Source organism: Lissotriton vulgaris, chromosome 1_2 (assembly GCF_964263255.1).
Source record: "Lissotriton vulgaris chromosome 1_2, aLisVul1.2, whole genome shotgun sequence".
NCBI classification, from domain to species: Eukaryota; Metazoa; Chordata; class Amphibia; order Caudata; family Salamandridae; genus Lissotriton; species Lissotriton vulgaris.
Genome location: NC_141686.1, coordinates 121,699,394 through 121,725,305, shown reverse-complemented (window position 1 = coordinate 121,725,305; position 25,912 = coordinate 121,699,394). Strand labels below are relative to the sequence as shown.

The 25,912-nt window shown below is 48.5% G+C and overlaps 1 protein-coding gene across 1 annotated transcript in view; it reads left to right on the top strand.

Annotated features, from left to right (window-relative positions):
• LOC147734664 (uncharacterized) overlaps positions 1-25,912 on the top strand; it is a 5,992,067-nt gene that overhangs the window by 2,756,377 nt on the left and 3,209,778 nt on the right. The window contains exon 16 of the mRNA XM_086952471.1: positions 5,243-5,459. Within this exon, the coding sequence (XP_086808597.1) occupies positions 5,243-5,459 (217 nt within the window). The remainder of the gene's footprint in view (positions 1-5,242; positions 5,460-25,912) is intronic.

Below are 25,912 nucleotides of genomic sequence, written 5' to 3'. Positions count from 1 at the left end.
GTCATATGACCTAAAAGTTACGCTTTTTATTGTTTTCGAACATTATTTTTTTAAAACATATATGTTATAATATTCCAGGCTAATTTACTTTCCCGGAAAATTTACAACTGTCCTGCAAGTAAAATATATTCTGTTTTTTGGGAAAAAGGGCGTTTCTTCGTTCCATGACGGAGCCGTTGAGTAAAAGAGACTCGGCCTGCTGTCTTAGTCGCCGATACGCCTGATTATCAGATTCTTATCGATCACTTTATGTTGCAGGAGTGGAAAACACAACTGCCCTTGACCATTTATCTTTACTACGTTCCTACATATTATACCTTTTATCCGTCATGTAATTGGACTGCTTTATTTCACTTGCCTTTTACTGATTCGAAAACAGTGACTAAAAGTAAAAACTTTACCAATGTAAATACTACTACCGTGTTTTGTTTTAAAAACCTTTATTGTGAAAATGTCAGTATACAAATACAGGCCTATAACCACGTGGGCCGGCCACGGAGCAAACTGAAATCGTATATGATGAGGAGACATTTACACTGTAGAGGAACGTAACGAGCGGGCCATTAGGTTGCAAGAACTAAGGTGTCTAACAGTTGCGGAATCGGTGGACGTACATTTTGTAATTAAAATAAGACAGGGCCACTTACAATAAAATTTTCTAGATATACATTTGCGGGCAAGGAGTTACGAGTCCCATTTATACCGGCGCCATTTTGGGCGAGGCCGGGCAGGTCCAAGATATAGTCAAAATGTCTCCACCAACAATCGGCCAGACCAGAACCCCTTTCGGCCCTTTATGCTACAAGATGGTGTCTTCCATTCAGAAAATATTGTTGGCAGCATTTTGAAAGGAAACATAAACAGCCGTTCTCCTAGTGAGTCTCACATTGTTACATTTAGGAAGAATGTTGAAGAGTAATATGTGGAAAATCTGAAGCCATTTTTCTACAAACTCTCAATCAGCCTAAGTCATGGGCGATCTTTGTCCACACCAGGGCAATAGTGAAGCTGCAGCAGGTGCAAAAGAGCTTCAGACAGTCTTACAAGCACTGCTTTTCTAAACATTTTTTTGTATTTTTGCACAGTTTTATATTTTTTTTTTGTTTTTGATGGAGGGGAAACAACAAAAAACAGGCATTGAAAAAAGCTCAACAGTGCAGGGCGCCTTGTGCTGGTTCCGACCTATTCACACATCGGTCCACTACTGACATCACCTCATAAGCCAACGGGGCACCCCACACTGACTTTCGGCGCAGCATTGTAGGATGGCCACACCAGTGCGGCAACTTGCTGGACACCACCTCGGTGCCATCCGGATCTCGGAGCGTTCGAGTCACTGTACCGCAAGAGTGACCGGAACTCAGCTGGTCATGCCGTCTTTCGGCGCAGCATTGTAGGATGGCCATACCAGTGCGCCAAGTTGCTGGACACCACCTCGGTGCCATCCGGATCTCGGCGCGTTTGAGTCACTGTACCGCCAGAGTGACCGGAACTCAGCTGAACACGCCGTCTTTCGGCGCAGCATTGTAGGATGGCCACACCAGTGCAGCAATTTGCTGGACACCACCTTGGGCAACAGTGAAGCTGCAGCAGGTGCAAATAAGCTTCAGATAGTCTTACAAGCACTGCTCAGAACTCTCAACTATGGCACTCAACATCCAGGACTTGCCATTCGGATCTTGGCGCCTTGTGCTGGTTCCGACCTATTCACACATCGGTCCACTACTGACATCACCTCATAAGCCAACGGGGCACCCCACGCCGACTTTCGGCACAGCATTGTAGGATGGCCACACCAGTGCGGCAACTTGCTGGACACAACCTCGGTGCCATCCGGATCTCGGCGCGTTCGACTCACTGTACCGCAAGAGTGACCGGAACTCAGCTGGACACGCCGTCTTTCGGCGCAGCATTGTAGGATGGCCACACCAGTGCGGCAATTTGCTGGACACCACCTCGGTGCCATCCGGATCTCAGCGCGTTGTGCTGCCTTCGGCCTATTCGCACATCGGTCCGCTACTGACGCCGCCTCACGTGCCAACGGATTTTCTACGCTTTTTGTAGCCCTATGCCGCATAACAGGTCATGTGACTTGTTTATAAAATTTTTCATTGGTTCATTTTACTTTTGGTTTCCTAAAGATGGAAGGCTTGGTCATATGACCTAAAAATAACACTTTTCATTGGTTTAGAACATTTTTTTTTCCCAAACGATGATGAAAGCCCCACCTTGTTTCCGTCCGCCATTTTAAGAGTCATGTGGCAGCCGCCTATCGCTGCACTGCAAGAGTGGGAGCAACTCAACAACATGGTGAGCGAGACGCTGTAGCCGCAAGAGCGGGCGCAACTCAGCTGGATGGCCGCCACCTGGGGAGGCCCGTTCACGCCGCCTCCCCCACGCCCCCCCCCCCTCCCGGGCCGCCCCACGCCAATTTTCGGAGCAGCATTGTAGGATACCAAAACCAGTGCGGCAGTTTACTGGACATCACCTGGGTGCCATCAACATCTCAGCGCGTTCTGCTGCCTTGGGACTATTCGCACAACAGACCGCTACTGACGAGGCCTCCCCCCGCACCACCCGGGACGCCCCACGCCAATTTTCGGAGCAGCATTGTAGGATACCAAAACCAGTGCGGCACCCAGGCGACATCACCTGGGTGCCGTCCAGAACTCAGCACGTTGTGCTGCCTTGGGACTATTCGCACAAAAGACAGCTTCTGACAATTGTTGCTTTTTTTGGTGAAAAATGTTTAAATGTTTTTACAGTTTTTGTTCCGTTCATTATATTTAAAAGTTAATAAAGTTTTATAATCTTACTTTGTTGGAGTGTTATAAATTTTTTTTAAAACGGGTGAATGGGGCCTTGAATCAGGTTATTGTCATGTGTGGGCTTTGCAAGTGTACTGCTACAGGATCGGACATTTCAAACTCAAATGCACGTTCTTTTTCTTACCTTTCCGAAGCATGGAGCGCAATAGCAGGCAGAGAAAGGGTGATGCAAGTGTTGAACACTGCCTAGCCTGGAAGTTGCTGGCAGTGCCCCCCCCCCGCCCGCTCCTGAAAGAGGACACACACACACCGCCGCCCGAGTACTTCACAGAACTTTAAAAGACCATGCGCTTGTTTATGAGGCTTAAATGGTTTATCACCCCTTCTAGAACCCCTGCATCGACCCTCTGACGTTTCCTGGAAGAATTACCACGTAACACAATACCAAGCCCTGTCAGCTGAAACCCCCGAGGAATCATGGGGCATATTATCAAGGGGGTTTATCTCCGCTTTTTTGGCTTTAAAAGCCAAGAAAGCGGAGATAAAATTATCTCCCTATTACCAAGCTGTCGCTAACACCAGTTACTGACAGCTAAAAGGAGATAGCGACCATCGTGGGCCCCGCTTTGCATGTCAGTGATAGTGCCCTGACCAGTTCTTAGCCATGTTATCCAATGGGAGGTGGATAACATGGCTAAGAGCATTTGCTCGATAATACATGAATATCGCTGACTTTTCTGCGATATTCATGCATTGCGGCCGTTTTTTATCGCATTTGCGATAAACCTTGCTAATAGCAAGGTTTATCTGCGATAAAAATCGCCGATGTGCGGCGATAATTTTTGTCTCTAAACAAGTTAGAGACAAAAATTATCGCTAGTTGTTGGTAATATGCCCCCGGGTTTTTGCTTGCAGAAATCGGGAGGCGGGAGACTAGCACTGAAATCAGTAGTCTCACGCCTGAATTGGGAGGGTTGGCATGTCTGGATTCTCTACAGCTGGGGCCATAAACTACATCCGCAGGGGTAGGTGATAGCCTGGGACCAGCCTGGCATCTAAAATGGCTGCCGTGCACGACACAATTGTGGCATTGGAAAAAAGGCAAGATGGCGCAGACAATGTTTATCAATAAGGATTCATTTATAACAAAATATTTTATCGCAGTGACAAATTGGCGGTCAACACTTCCTGATTTCCATCGAACGAACGTTAACAGACGTCACGCAGCAAAAAAAATAAAAAGCTCACGCACAGCCGCTGGAAGAGATGTATCAACATATATGAGCCTCCTCAGCCACCCTCATGAAACATAGGGGATTAGGATACGTCTCCCGCACCCCCTTATACCTAGTAATTTAATTAAAACGAAGCACAAAATGGCGAATTCTCGTTTCGCTACCAGTTTGCGGCCCAGTTCGCGGCCCGTGAAGCGCTTCTACCGTGAAAAATCATTTTTTTTTTATTTTCCCCACGGGACCCTTTAATAACCCCAACATCATTCCTAGGGGGTCAAGAGGGGTCTACCTTGCCCCCTTTCATTAAATTCCCCCTTCGTTTTTCACCTCTTCTTCTCTCTCGATCCTACCGAGAGATAAGATGGCGGCCGCTCCGGACTGTTTAGAATGTTGACAGACACCGGAGAGCCAATCAGCTTTCTGCACGCAAAGTTCCGTTTCGCGAAAAGTAAGCGAACCGGTGCGCAGCCTGGAGCGCTGTTACAGATATATATCTTGTTTTGAACGTTAATTTCTCAAAAACTACTGGAGCACATATATTGAGACCTAGCAAAGGCACATCGGGCTAACAGTCCCTACAATTTTGCCAAGTTTCGTGCAAATCCATTCAGCCGTTCGAGCTAAAAGTGAGTCCAACCGCCCTATGGAAATTAACATGGGAAAAACGCGTTTTGGGACCCCCCTTTTTTCTCGGCCCCCCCTCAACAAAACCCTCCCAAATTTTCAAGGGCTGCTCAGAAACAAAATGTGCCATTTTCCTGAAAATTTCAGCCGATTCCGTCCACAAACGCCAAAGTTATTAGACATAGAATTTTCAAAAATCCCATAGAGAAAAAATCCTAACTATATATACCTACTGGCGATAGCCAGTAGGTAATATATATATATATAATATGTATATGTGTTTGTGTGTGTGTGTGTGTGTATATATATATATATATGTACTCCACTTGCCTGTAAAATACTTGCATTTTCATTGTAAAGGCATGCATGGTAAAGGCATCCTTGGTAAAGGCAAATGCCTTGTAATGGATGCGCGGTAAAGGTGATGCATGATAATGACCACGTTGTAAATGATGTGTCCTGGAGCGTATACATTACTCTCATGCTTACTTTTACTAATGTATGAAATTTTATAAAGTGTGAAATAATGTATTTTCAGAATCTTGGCAACTAACGTATAACATGCATGCTTATGTTTACACTGACTTCAATAAGCACGTTTTCACATATTTCCAGCTACTTCAAGAGAACCATGGATGTGGTGTTGCAGTTCTTCCCTCAGATGATATTTATTCTATGTCTATTTGGGTACCTTGTTTTCATGATCTTCTACAAATGGTTGCAGTTTGACTGCCAGACCTCCGGCTATGCGCCAAGCATCCTCATCCACTTCATTAATATGTTTATGTTTACTTATGATACTCCAAGCAATGCACCCCTATATGAAAACCAGGTAAGAAAAGGATCAGTTACTATGTGATTAATCTTTTCTTGTGACTTAGGTTGTAGAAATGTTTGGAAGAATATTCAAAACCGACCATGAGGCAAATATACTTGTCTAGCTCTGCCTCTCCTCTCATGGGAGATTCAACATTGTGTTCCTCCCACAGCCTTTCAATCAATCACAATCAATTATTGAGAATAATTGAGTGAGCATGAGGAAGACCAAGTAAAGACCTTTGAGGTTATTGGGACAGATATAGAATGAGGCAGGACAGTCAGGTTCTTGCCCCTACACTGCACCACTACTTCCTTTTCTCCTTAAATAATTGTGTGTTGCCAAACCATTGATAGCACAAGGCAGGTAGAGCTGTGAATAATTCAGGAGGAAGCCTGTTAGACAGGACAGCTCCATCCCCCCAGACACCTGGCAAATCCAGTAAAGTTAAAGGATGTGTCAATAGTGGGAATAAAATACGGGAGATACTCTGGTAGGTGGTAATAGGAAAACAGCAAGTAAGTGGGGGTACGAACATCGTGATTAGAAAGGCTGTTGTATAAAGCAACACTGTAACTAATGACTAGGATTCCGATATTTTAACAGGCACGAAGATCCCACTAGCTGACAAAAACATAAAGCAAATACTGTTGCAAAGTTGAAGCACAATTGATTGACAGGACTTTGAAATTAAATAGCAATGAGATTCCTAGAAGAAATAGACTATGTTTATTTTGCAAATGTGGATCGCAATAGTTATGGTTTGAGAAACTTTCTGTCATAGGTCGCTAATTATATTGAGATCCAGGCTGTGGGGACTTAAAAGTGCCTTATTCGTGACCCACATGGAAAATGTTTGTTGGTCTTAATCCATTTACTCATGATGAAGTGAACACACGCAACAAATAATTGCCATAACCTAACAATTAGGTCCTTATTACAAGATCTGGCTAGTAGGGTCCAATTGGGTACACACAGGTTTTTGTGCCCAAATGGGCATGACAAGCTGTGCAAAATATGTGCAATGTGAGATGTTTTGTTTTGTGCAGTGCATGCCAAGTAATACCTGACTTAATCTGTACGGAGAAAGGTAATTGAAATGTGCGAAAATCTGTGTTAATTTAGTGTGTTAACTGACACGGCAGGGTTTGCATCATAGGATATTCATATCAGGTGACATCACCATTACGGAACACTCCCTACAGAAGCTTATTCCCCTTAGATTTTCGACTGCATGTCGAGTGAAGTGAGTATCCCCGAGCTCTGCTCAGTTATTTAACTGTATTATTCATTGGGGGGCGCTAGAGGGCGCCGAGCAAGATGGCCGCACGTATGTGAGGCTCTGCTGGGACCGTCCATAATTTGCTATAAAATCCTGAATATTCTGCTGCTTTCTCCCCCCGACTCGATGGCAAAACTCACCTGAAGTGCCTGGGACTCGAATGAGGTGCTCTCCCTTGGCTGTGAAGATCGTTTGACCCGAGTTATCTGTCGGCTGGCTGTCGGACGACCGGAGGCGCGCAGACTGGTGGCGTGGCCCGCCCACCGGCTTGGAGCTTGGGATCCGCTCCGACTGCACTCCCGCATCGGCTGGTATCCTGTGATCTGGGCCACGGGTGTGGAATACGCTTGGTGGACGGCGGACTGGTGCCCGGAGCCCAAGCGGATTTGGACCCTGCCCCGCTGGTGGTGGTGAGTGGGGCGCTGGCCTACGCGAGACCGGGGCTGCGGAGGCAGCACTAGGCCGCGCGAGGCCTCGCCTAGCTGGGGGTACGCAACGGCGTTGAGGCACAGCGGCTCCTGGTTGGAGGTGTGCTCTGGCCCGGCGTGCTTGGACGACCCTTTAAGCTGCAAAATCTGCGCAATCAGAAGGAGTGCTGGAACACCTGGGGCTCTTGGCCTGCCGCTCAGGGTATACTGTTACTCCCTGACTGCGACTGCCGAGTTGAAGATCGGTTAGGCCCGAGACCACGTGGATTGCTGCCCCTTGGCCCGGTTGCACTTTGCTGAAGCGCCATGGGTAGGCCGGAGCGCAATCAGCCCAAGATCAACTTCGAGGCGAAGAAAACAGGGACCTCCTCCTCGCAATCGCCGCCAGACGTCGAATCTTCGGGGTTCAGTTGGCGGCGCCCCGAATCTGGAGACCACTTTGGTGGCGATGCAGAAGACGCTGCAATCCATTGAATGCACCATGGAGGCGGTCAATCACAGGCTCGACCATATGGCGACGCAGTTTGACCGGCAAAACGAACGGATGGGCGAGGTGGAGCAGAGGGTGTCTGCTGCGGAGGATGGCCAGGCCACGGTGACCACTAAGGTGTTCAACATGGAGAGGGTGCTGGCGGTTATACAGGCGAAGAACGAGGACTTGGAAGGAATGTCCAGACGAAACAACATCCGCGTCACGGGCCTTCCGGAGTCCACCAATGTGGGTAGGATGGAAGACTTTATGGAGAGAATGTTGGTGGACATCTTTGGCTCGGATAAGTTATCGAAGGTCTTCATCGTGGAGCGGGCACACCGTTCTCTGGCGAAGCGGCCTGTGCCTGGACCCAACCCGCGCCCTGTTATCGCTCGTATACTTAACTACAGGGTCCGAGATGTTATACTTCGGCTTGCCAGGGAGAAGGGCACCATTGAGTACCAAGGGAGTAAGCTGGAGTTCTTCCCTGACTTTACTGTGGCGGTACAAACAGCGCGTAAGGAGTTCGCCCCAGTGAAGCAACTGCTGCGAGACGAGAACATTCCATACGCCATGTTGTACCCGGCGCGTCTTCGCATAGGGCCTCCGTCGGACAACAAAATCTTTGCTACCCCTAAGGCTGCCATGGACTACGCGAAAAAACAGAAAAAACGTAAAAGGGACTCTAATGTGCAGCAGGAAGGGGATGGGGACCTCATGGAGGATGTGGAATAGGCGTTTTTCGACTGGCGGGGCTGGCCCTGCTGGACGAGATACAACTTGGTACAGTGATCTTTTCAAACTTGTTGTGCACTTCCCCTGTTCTAATTGGCAAGTCTCCGCTATTGCAGGTCTCCTACGGTGCTCCTTCTAATATTACACTGCGAATTATTTCTGGGGCTGCTGTGGACTGGCATGTAAATGCTGTGTTTCAATCGACTTTTGGATTGTGCCCCACTGTGGCTCTGCTTAGGGCGATATATGGCTAATATGTAGTTACTCAGGAGACCTTTGATATTTGCTGGATGGGTTTATTTTCTACTTGATTTGATCCTGCTGGGAGGGCCAATTGCTCTGTTGCACTTGCTGGGTGGACATGTTTTGCAGGGATCCTTACTGCTCTGAGAGTTTTTTTGGGGGGGGGGGGGAATTTTATTATCGCTTGTGCGGTCCGCTCTCTCGTCAGATTTCTGGCGGGAGCTGTGCGCCACTGCGTCCCCGCATATGGGAGATCCCCACACATTTATGAACATACAGTTGGGGTTGTTGGGGAGGGGGGATGGGATCAGCTTTGGCAGGTTGGGGATGCTGAAGTGGGTGGTGGAGGATTGGGGGGCTTGTTTTACTCCTGGTATGGTCACAGTGTTTCATTGAGTATGAAGGGAGGTATGTGAGGTTTGGGCCGGGGTTGGGGACTGGCTGGGCCTTGTGTTATCTAATGTGGATGGCTCTTCTCACTGGGCTTCGGGGGTTGCTGGGCTCTGTGCGTTATGCTCCTTCTGGAAAGGGGGGTGGATCTGCGGTTTTATGGATGCATGTCAACTTTGGGTGGATGGCCGGGGGGGATAAAATTGCATGTGTTACCTGGAATGTGAGGGGCTTGAACCGCCCTCAAAAGACTAGACAAATGTTGGCGTTTCTGAACAGGCATGGTGCGCATATCGCTTTCTTACAGGAGACACATCTATGGGGCAAGGCTGCAGAAACTGTGGGTCGGAGATGGGCGGGAGTTAGACTGGCGTTGAACTACTCCTCTTATGCGCGTGGTGTGATGATATTGATTAAAAAATCTGTGCCATTTGTTACGATACATGAAGACGTTGACAAGGAGGGGCGCTATATTATTATGCATGGTATATTATGCGGTTCCCCTGTCACGCTTGTTAATGTGTATGGCCCTAATGTGGATGACCCCGATTTCTATGTTGCACTTTGGAATAAGGTATACAATTTGCCACAGTCTGCTGTAATTTGCGGTGGGGATTTTAATGTGATCTTGGATGCGGAAATGGACAGGAAACAGAACAAACCCTGGGTACGGAAGAAAGCTGCCGCTGAGGTTCATGAGGGTATGCAAGGACTGGGATTGGTTGATGTATGGCGTCTGAGGCACCCTGGGAGGAGAGAGGGTACTTGTTACACTTCAGCTCATGACACCTGGTCGCGATTGGATTACTGGCTGGTGACCCGGGATGTGAGTGGATGGGTGTTGGAGGTTGATCACTTACCGCGCACGCTCTCTGACCATGCGCCGGTTCACTTACTGCTGCAGGTGCCGTCGTGTACGCCTGCTCCGTTCACTTGGCGCTTATCTCCGGGAACACTGACTGATCCGGTGCTCCGCGAGCGGCTCAGGACTATTATTGTAGAGTTCTTTGAGAAAAATGTTGGCACGGTTGATAATATGTGCACAGTGTGGGAGGCCTTCAAAGTGACTATTCGTGGGGCGTGTATTGGCCTTCGCTCCGGAGTCCTGACATCACTGAGAGACTCCATGTCTAGGTTGGAAAGGGAGTTGTTGGTGTTGGAACGGCAGTTGGAGGACTGTCCTGGGGAAGCTCTGCTAGCCGACATTAGATCAAAGGTCTCTGAGTACAACGAGTTGGCCGATCAGGAGGTGAAGTTTTTATCCAAACATACCAGGGCACGCTATTACGGTGAGGGGGGCAGACCGGGAAAAGGACTGGCGGATCGCATATGACAACCGTGGGCCAAGCATTGTACGGTACAGGAGATTGTGGATTGGGGGGAGGTCGTTACTGACACGCCCGGCATCCTGACTTGTTTTGCAAGATATTACGAGGGTATGTATGAGTATAGTGAGACAGCGACGGAGGAAGAGATCGCTCAGTACTTTGATGATATTGCTTTGGTTTGGCTTTCGAGAGGTCAGCAAGAATTTCTAATGCACCACATCACCGAGGAGGAGTTTCGGGAGGCAATCGCTGCTCTTCCTAATGGGAAAGCTGCTGGCACGGACGGCTTGCCTGCCGAATTCTATAAGGAGTATATTGATATTGTGCTCCCGCACCTAGCAATGGTACTGGAGGAGTCTGTGGAGCGGGGCCGGTTCCCGACCACGATGAGGGAGGCACTGCTGGTTGCCTTGCCGAAGCCCGGGAAGCCTCCAAACCACTGTGAGTCGTATCATCCCCTCTCCCTGATGAACACTGACGTTAAAATTATAGCTAAGGTGCTGGCTACCCGGCTGCGGCTGCTACTTCCGGTGATGGTGCTGCCGGATCAGTCGGGTTTCATACCGCTTCGGTCTACCACCCACAATCTCAGGGCTCTATTTGCTGTGTTACATTTACTCAAACCGGAACTGGCTGCAGTGGCTGTCCTGCTTGATGCCGCTAAGGCATTTGACTCGGTGGCATGGAGGTATATGATAGCTATTTTGCATCGTATGGGGGTGCCCTTCTTTTTTACATCGTTGGTGACTCTTCTTTATACTGACCCTGTGGCTCGTGTGCGGGTCAACGGTCATGTCTCGAACTCGTTCCCGGTGCAGAGGGGTACTCAGCAGGGTTGCCCTCTCTCACCTTTATTGTTTGCTATAGTGATGGAGCCCCTGGCCTGTGTTCTGAGGCAAAGGTATGCTGATGCGTCTCTGAGGTTCCCCCTTCGTTCGTTGGCTGTGTCCATGTATGCCGATGACATGGTGCTTTATGTACACGAGCCTGCACGCCATCTTGAATCTATCCTTTGGGAGTTCATTCGGTTTGGCCGGTATTCTGGTCTGACTATCAACTGGGATATGTCTGTTATGCTGCCTCTCACTGATGTCACCGTTCCATTCCCTCTGGAATTCCCACTGGAATGGGCTGTGGATTCGGTGCGCTACCTCGGGATCCAGATTCATCGGGATAGTCAGGAGGTTATTAGAGCCAATTATGGTGTGGCTATATCCAAACTGGAGGATCAGGTGGCACGTTGGATTAAACTTCCTCTCACCCTAGCTGATCGTGTGTCTTTGATCAAAATGGTTGTCCTCCCGAAATTTCTATATCTTTTTGTAAACATACCCCTTCGACTGACCACACACTTCTTTGCACAGCTGCGCTCTTTGCTGACCACCTCAACCTGGGCTGGTATGAAGCCACGGGTGACGTGGGAGGTGCTGGCTAAGCCCTACGCACTGGGTGGTTTCGCTGTGCCGGATATGAAGCTGTATTACTTATGTGCACAGGCGCACTTTGCTGCTTATTGGGTGTCTGCGCCCCGTATACACCCCACGTGGCACTTGAGGCCAGTGCTGTTCTGCCGTACCCGTTGAGAGCTATGGTGGGTAATACTCACTCGGTGTTTGACAAGGGTGAGGTGGACACGGTCCGTTCCACGGCGACTGCCTGGCGTGAGCTTGGTAGGAGAGCTGGCAGGTTACCGCTCTATGCTCCTAGCATGCCGCTGGTGTATCATTCGGATGTATCGGTATCAAGTGAAATTGGTGGTTTGCAGGTCCTTCAGGGTGCTGGTCTCCATACTATGGGGAATCTCTTCCCAGGGGCCAAGTTCCTCCCATTGCAAACTGTGATGGACCAGTCCACGAATGCAGTCATGGCTACCTTCATTTATGTTAGACTCCGTGCGGCCATACACTCCTTGTATCCTACATACCCAGAGGAACCCTTGGCACTGAGCGCTTTGCAATTAATCTACACTGCGACGGACAGAGTTAAACTGCTCTCCAGACTATACCGTGCTGCTCAAGAAGACGAAGGGGGGGGGGGCTCTGCTGGCTAGGGCCAGATGGGATAGGAGTTTGCCTGAGCCGTTAACGGATGAGGAATGGACTGAATGCTGCTCCATGACTGGGGGCTATGTGGCTAACGGCAATTTCCGCCTACTCCACTTTAAATTTCTACATCAATGGTATTACACACCGACACAGCTAGTCAGATATAGTCTTCAAGATGCTGCGAAGTGTGTCCGGTGTGGAGAAGATGATGCAGATTTCGTGCATTTGGCGTGGGGGTGTGCCAGGGTGTATGGCTTTTGGTTGGCTGTGACTGAGGCGCTAACTAAGATGACGGCCACGGAGGTGGCGATGGATATACAGTTGTGTTTGCTAGGGCTTGCCTCTGGAGTGCCGTGTAGGGAGCGGAAATTGATTGTACTGGCATTGCAGCTTGCTAAGCGGAGGGTGGCTATGGTGTGGGGTGGCAGGCGGGCACCTGATGTGCAACTGTGGTTGAAGGACCTGGCCTATTGCAGGGATCAGTTGACTTGCTATGCTGAAACTCTGCCGGAGAAGTTGCGTCCACGAGACATCTGGGCTCCATACACTGCATACATGCTTGGATTTGAGGAGGAAGACTGTTCTGATAGTGAGGGCGGGGATTGACTGCCTGGAGTCGATATGTCTGAGGGTTTGCCTGAATGAATGGTTGGGCTGCGTGGTTATTGCCAGTGGGTTATTTATCTCTGCTGTGGGTGTGGCTCCTGGGGGTCTTTAATTCTCGCTGTTCTTGCACGACGACAGGTGGCACATGCTGAATTTCGTATCTGGGATTGTACTGCTTCCACGACTGTTGGCAGCACCTTGCGCACCTTCTACACTGTTTTAACATTCAGCATTAATACTATAAACTTTACTGTGACCTGGATCGGGATTGTTTGGGATGGGGGGGGTGGGGTTTGTTGCTGTTCTGTATAATATTATAAAATAAGACCTATAGGTGATGAGCGGGGAACTCATGTGGAGGATGATATCTAATTGAACTATAACCACTTGTCGCCCTCTACGTTCTTAGACTGTCCCTGCCTGATATCCTTTGATATGTGCTTGCAGATACCCACTGTTGATTTGATGGCAGCTGGCCCTGTAAAGGGTTGTAGGCATACTGCTGTGTATGTGAGCATATTTACAATAAAGGTCTTGCAAAAAAAAAAATAATAAAAATAAAACTGTATTATTTATTTAAACACTTTTTTAACCTATAACTACCAAACACGGACTATTAACATGCCAGAGCCATCAAGGAAAGGAATTTTCAGACCCTTTGGAATCTATGGGAAAAAATACTTTTTTCTGAAGACCCACACAAAGAGTGTATCTACTGCCTAAACCCTGCCCACAAGGTAAAGGACTGTAAAATCTGCTGCACTATTTCCTCGAAAACTCTTAAAGATAGGGAAGAGAGAATTCTCTTATGGCTACCAAAATTGAAATCAAGAAAATCTGTTCTTTCTGAGGAGGAGGATACTGAGGATTCAACTCACTCTCAAGTAAGGTCATGGAAATGGGAAACATTGCGTGACCAGGGTCATCAGACGCATCTAGGAAGGCATTAAAAATGACCTATCATGTGTCTAAAACAGACAATTCTCACAAGGAGAAAAAAGAATCTCCTCAGAAACTGTGAGGTCAGAGTCTACCACTCCGTTCTCCAACTTGGCTATACTCTTAAAAAAATCCTCCTCTGAACTATTGAAGATAAAAGCTAATCTGGCTTTAAAAATGTTGGCAAATATATCATCAAAAATACCAAAGGCGACGGTAACGTCGAAATCTATGCCGTTGATGACACCGTTGACGACAATCACATCAATAACATCATCACCATCTTTCTCATCGGCGAAGACATGGTAGACGAGGACTCCGTTGACAATGACGATCCAGTTGATGAAAGAACGATTAACGAAACCATCATAGTTGACAGTAAAACTAGCAAAGAAGCTTTCACCGCCAGTAAATACAACCATGGAGTTGACAACAACTTTGTCAACTGTAGCATCAATGAGGGATATACCATCTCAAGAATGTTTGCTCCATAGCATTTATCGCAAACAAAGGTCTCTCCAAACCCATCAAGTCACCTTCTTGATGAGGATGATTCAGACAATGAGGGTCCTTTTGACTTGCCCCATAGCCTTTCTGAACTAAATGTCAAGTATCAGGAGGAGGATGAGGGAGAGTTTTACAAAGATTACTATGTTCCACAACAACAAAAATACATGGAAAGGCCTAAATAATATGTCAAACATTTCCAACACTATAGTCACTCTCCATCTCAAGAAGGCATGTTTTATGTTCCTTTAGCCCTAGTTAAAGCTCCCCAAGGCATTATGCATGATTATTATAAAAAGACTCCCGAACACACTAAAGCAATATATCCAATGTAGCCCATGCATCAACTTCCTGCTCCAACTCCGAGAACTTATCATCCTTTACCTCCACGTCTAACTCCTAGAATGACTCCAGCTTCTAACATTGCAGTGCCTCCTAGGGAGGACCCATTCTCCTCAGATGATGACAGACAGAAGGGGGAAATCCCCGTCAATCAATGTATTCCCAATGAATGGGATGACTATTTCCTTCTGACTCCATCTCTACAGATGGCGAACTCTCAACCTGATGATATTGGAGGTTTCTATAAACTTATGGAAAGAGCTGCAAAAAGATTTCACTTGCCTTTGATCAGGATTCTATTTGCATAATTCTTTAAAGAGACTACAAAGAGCTCAATCAGAGCGATCTAAATAGTGGATTATACTTGGGAGGAAGGCACAACAATTATGAAAAATCCTGCTACATTCGCTTCAGTCCTGCTATGGATTGACAAGAAATATAAGGCACTGGAGAACTTGCCTGCATGTTTGGTTGGGCGCCCAAGACCAGATTTTATGATAACACAGGCGGCTCAGCGCCAGTCCAAGAATTTACGGCCCGAGTACGGACGTAAAGTTAGTAGTCTTAAATCTATTCTGTGAATACCGAAAGTAGTGAGTTCATTCTGTGAATCCCGAAAGTAGTAAGTTCACTCTGTGAATCCCGAAAGTTGTAAGTGCATTCTGTGAATACCAAATAGTAGTAAGTTTAGGATTTAGTCTTAAGTTCATTCTGTGAATCGGGCCCGCAACCTTTACAAAGAATTCAAAGATCTGCTGGTTCCCGCATTTGGCCACGCTGTTTGAAGAGATGTGCGGTGACTGTATTATGTCGCCTTTGATGAGGGGGGTGGTAATTGGAGCTATCCTGAAGCCACCAACTGAATGCTTATTGTATCAACCACAGTCGCTGCTGAACGTTGATACCAAGATTTATGCCAAGATCTTAGCGACCAGACTAGCTCCACTGATCACAATGGCTCCAGAACAGGCAGTATTTGTTCCCAGCAGAAACTTGACTTACAACTTGAGAACGATGTTCGGGGCGAATCAGCACAGTAGGCAAGACATACAAGCAGTGGCAGTGTTCCTGGACATGGAAAAAGCATTCGATCTGTCGAATGGCCTTTCATGCAACAGGTCCTGACGAGACTGAGGCTGGGAGGCGTCTTCCTCCAGAAGGTTGGAGTCTTATATAACTCCACCTCTGCCAGAATCAAAATTGGCAACTTAGTCACTAATCCAATCCGCATAACCAGAGGAACTCGACAAGGGTGCCCACTATCCCCGATACTATACACCCTAGTGGCGGAACCGCTAGCCTGCGCACCACGGACATAGGGGTTTGCAATTCCCGGGGTACGAGTTGATCATATCCTCATATGATGATCATACGCTGCTTTATGTAAGAGACCCTGACCACAACCTGTCACCAGCATTGAGAGAAGTAGTTAAGTTCGGAACGGTGTCGGGACTAAATGTCAATTGGACAAAATCAAAAAATGTTCCCCTTACTCCCGCCATCAGGCCTTTCATACTAGATTACCCACTAAAATGGACAACGGACCCTGTGACTATCTGGGAGTCAAGATTCACACTGATTCAGAGGTAGTGTTCCGAGAGAACTTCGGAGTAGCTATTGGCAGGTTGGAAGATGGGATCGATAGATGGATAGGACTGCCAATGTCTTTAGCAGGCAGAGTTTCAATTATGAAAATGATAATACTGCCCCGTTTTTTGTTTCTATTTGCCAATATCCCAAAGCCCCTCCCTAGTTCCTTCTTTCGCACGCTTACTTCATTACTGATCAGGTTAGCTTGGGCGGGGGAGCACGCACAAGTCAAATGGGATATCCTCACACTTCCCAACAACAAGAGGCGGCTAGGTGCCCCAGACCTAGACTTATACTAGAGGGCGGTGCAAAGTGCACATGCATATCACTGGATACACAGTATACCTGGTACTCCCCTCATACAGATAGAGAAGGTAGTGGCGCTGCCTCTTCGATTGCCGGCATTGTTATTTAAACTGCCAGATCGCAGAACGGGGATCCTGGACTCCATAAGTGCATCTAAGCATGCCTGGCAACACCTATTGAAACTCCAAGCTGGGGCAATATTATACTCCCCATTGACCCGCTTGACTGGTGCCAATAGCTTGCTCCATGCAGAGAAAAGGGGATAGTCCGGGCACTCAGCTCTATGGATACTCGGATAATTGGGGATATGTTCATAGAGGGTAGGGCGAATAAATGAGATGAGTTAGGGGCCAGTGGTCATAAAGACACGTTGCTCAACAGATTTCAGTTCCACTGAACTAGACATGCGATGTTGGAGCTCTTAGGCAGTGCCTAGCAGAATCCCTGAACTGGCTCCTCTCACATACATGATAAAAGCTGACTCCAGTACCAAGATCGTGTCCACTATTTATAAAGAGTCCCAGGGGTAATCGGTCCACCACTACACAAAGGCTAGAATCTCATGGCAAGTAGATTTGGGTAGAGATTTAGACGACAAAACTTGGAAGTATTGTTGCGAGAGCACGAAACGCATCTCCCTAAATGGTAGGCACATACTGATCCATTTCAAAATTTTAAATAGAGTCTACTATACGCCAGAGTGGTTATGCAGATACGGGTTGTGGGATACTGCGGAATGTGAACACTGCGGGCCCCCCTAGTGGACTTTCTACTTATAGCCTGAACATGCCCGGGATTTGCCAACTTCTGGGTCTTATTTTTTATAGAGCTGGACGACACTGTAGCCATGACACTCACACCTGATCCCACATTGGCGTTATTGGGGTATTCCAAGCACTTACCAAAAGCAATTAGGAGACTGGTGGATATGGGTCTTTTGATAGGCAGACGTAGGGTTGCGTGCTGTTGGTCGCATGGCCGACCCCTACCATCGCAAGCTGGTCAAGGGATATGGGGGGATATTCTCAAGAACATGCGATAATTATCGCCAAAATAGATTAACGCAATCTCTCATATCGCCGTCTATCACTGGAAAATAACTCTGTGTTAATGTCACATTCTCAACACGGCGGTAACATGCAATAGTGTCCAGATAACAAATCAAATGTCTGCGATAACATTACCGGGACAGCGCTACAAATCCAAACCCAAACATGAAAATACTTGCGTTGGGCCCAACCCCAATGACAAAATCAGCGATAAGCTGTGCCAGCCCTGCAACTCACATACGTCAAGCGGGAAAAATATAAAAGCAGAAAAAATCCCACATACAAAAACAAAACAGCAGCGAAGCACAATGGAGGTGGCCAGAGCGGGAACAGAACCCCACAAGCCCCTCGGAGGCCCAGGCCGGGACCTTGGGGTCAGAGAAGGGCAAGGACAAGAAGATGAAGAAGCCGCAGTTCAGTCTGCAGGAAAACAGGATCCTGATAACAGAGGTGTTAAAATACCATCGACAACAGTTTGTCACCTCCAATGTGTCATTGGTGACAACAAATGGAATGTGGCAATCCATTGTGGACAAGGTGCATGCAATCGGAGTGCTGAGTAGGACAAGGGAAGAGGTCAAGAGGCGCTGGAATGATGTGAAACGCAAAACCAAGCAGAAACTTGGCAACAACCAGAAGGCAGCAATGCAGACTGGAGGTAGAAGTCCAGCGCCACAGGAGGAGCTGGTCGAGTTGGAGGAAATGGTGTCCACAGTCATCAGTGTGGAGATGGTAGCAGGAGTTGGGGGACCGACACTGCTCGACAGGTGCCGACACAACAGCAAGAGGGTGAGTAATGACCAGGAACTGGGGGACAGTGGGAGATGGGCACAATGGGACACATGCACAATTAAGCATAGCACAGTGCACACCCACAATGACTCTAGAGCATGTTCCTGATCCCCTTGGCACACTGCAGCACACCTAGAAACTGCAAGTAGGCCTCCCTCAACTATGTGCCCAGAGGGGGCCCTTCCCATACATCACTAATCTCACAACAAACCCTTGCACATGTGCTGAACGTAGCAAAGCTGCAGGTCCCTGACCCACACTGACAATGCAAGTCAGTGCAGTCCCATTATCATGACAAGGTGCAAGCCACAACACTGAGGTGGCTGAGTGTGGATCAACAAGACGTCTGTGGACAAAGAATGCCCAAGAGTTTCAACTCCCACCAAGAGGCCAATTTACCCAGGTTTGCAACATCTAAACACTATATGAGCACAGAAGTGAAAGGCACACCACCTGAAAGGGATAACAGCCATCAAAATCAGAGCTGCAGGGGTGACTCTCCCACAATGCAGCACACACACATAAAAACAGAGCACCTCAACATTGACAACAATGTGGTACAAACTGCAACACGTTCACAACAGAATAGAGGACACAACTGCTGCCGCTTGGGTATAGAAACAGGCCAATGGCATCTGGCATAGCAGGGAAATGCGAGATGATGATGTACAAGTACAAACACACATCCGTGATGTTGTTGAAATGTCCACTGTCCCGCATCAAATAGGCAGCTCCTCCCAAACAGTCACAATGTACATTGTCAGGCAGTATGTATGTAAACTTGTACAATGCGTCAACATACATGTGAATACTATGTTAAACTACATCTCCCCTTCACATTGCAGAGGGAGAATCAACACCTCCTGCAGAGCAGACCCAACAACTCTTCACTGATGACGAAGATGACCTCCCCACCTTCAACACTGACTCCCTCCAACAGCTCATGGACACCCTCATCACCCCACCCCCAAGACCAGGGCAGCCCAGCTGCATCGAGGAGACCTCACCCCCTGCACAGACCACACAGCAGGAAGCACCAACCACCACGGCTGTCTTTCAGGACCCAAACGAACAACACATGGCTTTCCAATGACGTGTGTTAGCGTGTCAAGAGAAGATGGCTGATCAGGTGCGTATGGGTTTGACTGCATGGCAGCAAAACTAGATGCCATATTTGGGTGTCTAAGTCCCACCGAGGACCACTTACCGTCCCTAACGGACACCTACAGTCCGCTCCATGCTCTCCAACGATCCATGGATGACATTGCTGGAGTCCTGATTCAGAGACAAGGACAACTGTCTAGTCAGAGAGGCTCCAGCAGTGTCGTCCGGGAGTTGGGACACATGTGGAGGACCATGGAGAACATGGAGCAGGTGCAGGCGGAAAGAATGGCTGCCATGGCTGCACGCCAGAGTGATGTAGCTGCTATCTACCATGCCCTGCAGACCCTCATCATGGCATTGTTGCCACAAGGCCTGGCGCAGATGAATGCTGCTGCTGCTTCAACATCCAAATCTCCACCCCCTGATGTGTCAGTGCCACACAGTGCTGGAGACAGAACACCACCCCCCACATGTGAGGCACATGAAACATCATAGGACGAAGATGCGGATGATTCTGCCATACTGGTAAGAAGGAAGCAGTAGCATTCATCTGTGCCATATGACCTGTTTCTGCTTGGTTCTGCCCTCTGCATCATCACCTGCCTTTGTCCCCCGATGCACTCGGCGACACTCACCTTGGACCTTGACATGGACTGCCATATTCTGTTTGGTCACCAATGACACAGCTATCAGACTGAGGACTGAACTCTTCTTCTTCCTCTCCCAATGTAATTGTCATTCCCTGAAGGACTCTGGCTGGCCCTCCATGGGCCAAAAATTCAAAGTTGGGTTTGCATGATCCGGTACTGCTCCAGCTACAACGCCCCACCGGATGTGCATTAAACATTCAAATTCACACAGAAGTGTCATGTCTCTGATCACTCAAGTGTGAAAGTATGGATGAATGTAGGGTCAGTGATTACCCATTACGTCCATGTTGCTCATGTTGTGGGACTTGAGTCACAGAGTGAAACATTACCGATTGTGGTCCGGGCGGTGCCGACACTACAACAGAGACACACGCATCAATTACTTCCTTGTTCAGGCCAGAACGGAACCACGGCCAGAGCCTGGGGTCATTGTTCACACCCCTGTGCTGGACTGGCATACGTCAAGCCAGCCCACTCCGCTATCGCTTACAGGAGGAGACGGCAACGCTACATGTCCCAGGTCTTCCCTGTAGTGATCTGCTGATCACCGGTCTAGTTGTCAGCATGCGACAGCCACTCCGTGAGGGCTGGTTTACACCCACACCACACCCAGCACAAGTGTCACAGGACATGTGACCCTGCCAATAAAACGGGCCGGGTACGAGGCCATTTCCACTATCTATCGGAAAGTGTCTGTGTGGTCATTAATTATGCATGAGGGCCTAGAGTCCTACCATATCACATTCCCCACTGCCGGAGGTGACATGATGGCATCCGCATCACAAGACTGAATCATAAAGGGCCCATGACTTGTGGTGCACAGAGTTGGTGGCAGCCGAGGCACTTAGGCCAGCACGGGCCTACCGCCAGGAGACGGTGACTTGCGGTGCACAGTGTTGGAGGCACTTTGGTCGGCATGGGTCTGCAGCCACGAGACGGTGACTTGCAGTGCACAGAGTTAGTGGCACCAGAGCTGAGTGGGTGTGCAGCCTGTGATGATGCTTAGGCCTCGATACACCGTCCTGCCAATCAAGATTCGATTTAAATTGTGAGCACAGCTGGACTGCTTGTACGCCTTAGGAAGCAGGCTGCACAGACATGACTTAGCAGCAGGGTCCGCTAGGGCCCTGTGGCGCGGAATCCAGCGATCGGCTGAGGAGGATGCACCGGCAAGTGGTGGGCCCTCTCGGAGACCTGCCAGTGGCGGCAAGTGAGCATTGAGGCCTGGGTGCGTAGGGTTGGGCAGTCCTCTCTAGGCGGCGGACCGTTCTGGTGACCAAGGCTGGGGTGCTTGCGGAAGATGTAGGAATCATGCACACTGCCTGGGAAGTTTGCGACAACATTGATGAACAGGCCCCGGTGGTCCACTTTTGCCTGCACATTGATGGAATGCGTGTGGTTTCTGTGCAGTGTCGGCACAGGGCACAAGTGTACATGTGTGTAGTCAATTGCCCCGAACATGTGCAGGAAGCCTGCAATGGTGTAGTTCCCTTGCTTGGTCTGAAGCTGCTCCTGCGCACTTTGAGGGAAGTGAAGGTGCAGGGGTATCAAGTTGATACAAACCATGATGATTACAGGTATGATAAATCCTGCCTAATAAGACCGTAACAGAAATTTGTGAGGTCGTAACCTTCCTTTTCTTTTCAACGAAGGTACGACCACACAAACTTATGTTACGGTCTTTTTTTGCAGGATTGATCATACCTGCTGCATTCCAGTTTGTCCAAGTGCAATACACTGTACCAGATTACGTTTGTGACCATACGTACTCTTGACCATTGTCACCATTTATCCAACAGGTTTCTGAATACGGACTTTCAGAATATGGAATTGTATTGGGGAGTACCCGGACCATATGCAGTTGTTTGGATCCACAAGTGGATGATGAAATTCCCCGTTGGGAATGAAACGTGTTGGCTGGGAGGGCGGGGGCCTCTTAAGGTGACTTGTTACGCGTGCTGCCCCTCCAGCGACAGCCGTTGCTGAAGGGTGGCTCTTCCCCGGCTGGAGTGAGAGCTAGGGGGGAGGAGGGAGGAGGGGAGTCTTTTTCTCCGCAGGATGGGGGGTTGGGGAGGGGGAAATTTAGTTTTAAACAATTTCAGGCTGATGGGGAAGAATGCTGCGAGGACATATCAGTTTTTTTGGTCTGGTTTACTATTTGTATGAAGAACAGGAAACTCACTAGGACACCTGGAGATGGGTTCAAGGTTTTTATTATACACAAATGTATGAAATAAAGTGCCTAGCTTGGAACGTAGCTGGGCTAAATAGCAAAAATAAGAGATCTCTGGTTACAGAAGAACTAAAACTACACAACCCTCATTTCGGTCTTCTATCTGAAACACATATTGCTGGGAAGGACAAGAAGCTACTCAATCAACTGGGATACGACATTGTGTTTTGCTCTACCTTCGGGTACTCCATAAGAGGGGTGGCCATCCTCAAGGATAGACGATTTAGGGCTGAAATATTACAGACTGCTTGTGACAAGGGTGGCAGATGGGCTGTTGCTCAGATTAGCTTCGAGAATCATAAATATGTCCTATGCGTGGTGTATGGTTCTAATACAGATGATCTGATGCTCTTTGATCAGCTGAATATTAAACTTTTGGACTGGGAGGGAGAACTTATCATCATGGGGGATTTTAACTGTATTATGGACTATAAAATAGACACAACTAGGTCTGGCAGCTACCAAAGGATGCATAAAACCAGGTCGTCCATTCTTGACCTATGCCGTATCCACAACATCAAAGACGCTTGGCGGTATTTATATCCAAAAACACCGGGATATACATACTATTCAGCGGCTCATAAACTCTGTTCAAGACTGGATATGGCATTAATAAGCGATAACTTACTAAAGGTCTGCTCCATGGCTCTATGCCCCCGAATTTCTTCGGATCATAACGCAATAATGTTGATATTCACTATAACACACACTAGGACTTCTCCCAGACCATTTTCCTTCCCTAGACACTTAGTTTCAGACTCACTTTATATGATGCAGCTTAAATCGCATCTTATAGAATTTATAGATATCAACATGGACTCAGCTGCATGCTGCACGGTATGGAACGCTTGCAAAGCAAGTATTAGGGGCTTTACTCAGGCTTATGTGATTAGGCAAAATCTGAAACGCAGAAAGCACAACGCCTTGTTGATATCAAAAATAACTACTCAAGAAGAAATACTGGCCTCAGCACTTCGACTAAATTTGTTAACGACTACAGAAATTGGCCTTAAACTTGGCCTATTAAAAAGTGAAGCATTCATAAATTTAAAATAGCACAATACGAGGGGGGTGATAAAATCAGCAAAATCTTGGCCTATAAAGTTGTAGAGGACAGAGCAGGCACTTTGATAAAAAATATTTGGGGGCTCGGCAACAACATTTATAACCAGCCACTACATATACTAGAACAATTTGCTGATTTCTATAGAACATTATATACCATAGAAATTGCGCCTAATCCAGACACAATACGGGAATATGTTAGCGAGCCCTCAACAAACACACAGAACATCTCAGGAATGGACTCATTGTCTGACGATATAACCAAGGCAGAATTACATCAGACCATTGCTTTACAACCTGCAGGGAAAGCGGCGAGGGAGGACACAATACCTTTGGAGATATATAAAGCGTGTTTAGTGGAATTGGAATCTTTGGGCCCGATTCACAGAATGAACTTAAGACTCAATCCTAAACTTACTCCTATTTTGGTATTCACAGAATGCACTTACTACTTTTGGCATTCACAGAATGAACTTACTACTTTTGGTATTCACAGAAGTTAGGATTTTGTCTTAAGTCTGTCTTAAGTCTGTCTTAAGTTTGTCTTAAGACAAACTTAAGACAAATCCTAACTTCTGTGAATACCAAAAGTAGTAAGTCTCCCCTCTTACCATGGCTATGGAGGAGGGGGCTGCTTACAGCGTGGTGTTGACAAGGGCGCCCAAGGCCTTGGCTCTTGAGCTCCCCGTTGCGGCCATGAGGACTAACCTCCTCACTGAGGTCCTTAACCACATCGCTGCTGCACATTTTCCCCTCCGGTGCTGAAGAATTCAGATTTACATCATTTTATGACGAGCTCAGCTCGTCATCAGCACAGCTCCACTGTGCCTCATGACGAGCTGAGCTCGTCATGAGCATGGAAAGGGTTAAACCGCAGGCAAGCTCTTCGGAGCCTCTACCGCCATTTAATGAGGCCTTTACTGACGTTCTGTGGGGCACTTGGTCCTGGCCCGCTGCAGGCCCCCCTGTAAATTGGAATGTAGCCAGAAGCCACCGCCCAGCCCCGGGCGACCCTAAGTTCCTGTCCACCCACCCCAGCCCCGAGAGCCTGGTTATCCTGGCCTCTAACTCCCAGACCGCATTCCCGACTGCCCACCTGATCGGGAATCCAAAAGGTATGAGAAATTCGGTAAGAAGCTGTTCACCTCACTTAGTTTGGGGTTGCGGTCAGTCAACGCCGCATGTCTTTTGGGCCATTATACCCACTCTCTGTGGGACACGGTCAGGGACGTGCTGCCTGGTTGCCCGGAGGAGGCCCGGGTAAAACTCGCTCAAGCCCTTGCATAAGGGCGAGATGCAGCACAATATTCTATTCGATGTGGGCTGGATACCACGGACTCGCTAAGCAGGGCGACTTCCACGACAGTGGGGGTTCGCCGCCATGCCTAGCTGAGGTCCGCCAACATTTTGGCAGATGTCCTGAACTCACTCATGGACATGCCGTTTGATGGCCGTTACCTCTTTGGCGACAGGGCAGACAGTGCGCTTGAGCGTTTCAAAGACTCCAGGGCTAAGGCCACGTCCTTGGGCCTGTCGGGCCAGCGGCAGCAAACTTCTGCCTCTCGCTCCTTTCGCCGCCAAGGAAGGGGCGCCCCTTCCCGTCCTACCAGACACGAGCAACAGACTAACATCCAGCGCGGCCGCGGACGTGGTAACCGCTGTGGCGGTGCCAGGGGACAGCGGCGAGTCCAGTCCACATCCACCCCCGCAGCATCCGCCTCAAAGCCTTCCTAGTCAGAGCTTTCAGGCCCATTTGATGCCAGTGGGGGGCAGGGTTCACCATCACCTCCTCCACTGGCGCACCATCACATCGGACAGGTGAGTGCTGCAAATCATCCAATGGGGCTATTCCGTCCACTTTAAGGCGACCCCTCCAGCCATGCCACCGCAGTACCACCGCCTGTCGGGTGATGACTTGCAACTTCTGCAAGAGGAAGTTACGGCCCTCTTGGCCAAGGGGGCCATTGAGCGCGTTCCTGGGCCAGAAGTAGGGTGTGGTTGTTATTCCCACTACTTTCTGGTTCCCAAGAAGGTCAAAAGGGGCCTGTCTTGGACCTGCAGAATGTCAACAGCTTCCCCCGGAAGGTGAAGTTCAAGATGCTGACTTTGGCTCAGGTCTTAGCTGCCCTAGACCCGGGAGACTGGATGGTAGCGTTGGACTTGCAGGGCACATACTTTCTCATCCCCGTCCAGCAGGCCCACCGGCGTTACCTGTGGTTCACGGTAGCCACAAGCACTTTCCGTTTACCGTGCTCCCCATCGGCCTTACCAGTGCCCCTCGGGGGTTCACGAAAGTGATGGCGGTAAATGTAAATGTGTGTGTACTTGTAAAGCACAACTGTCACCCCATTTCGGGGTCTCC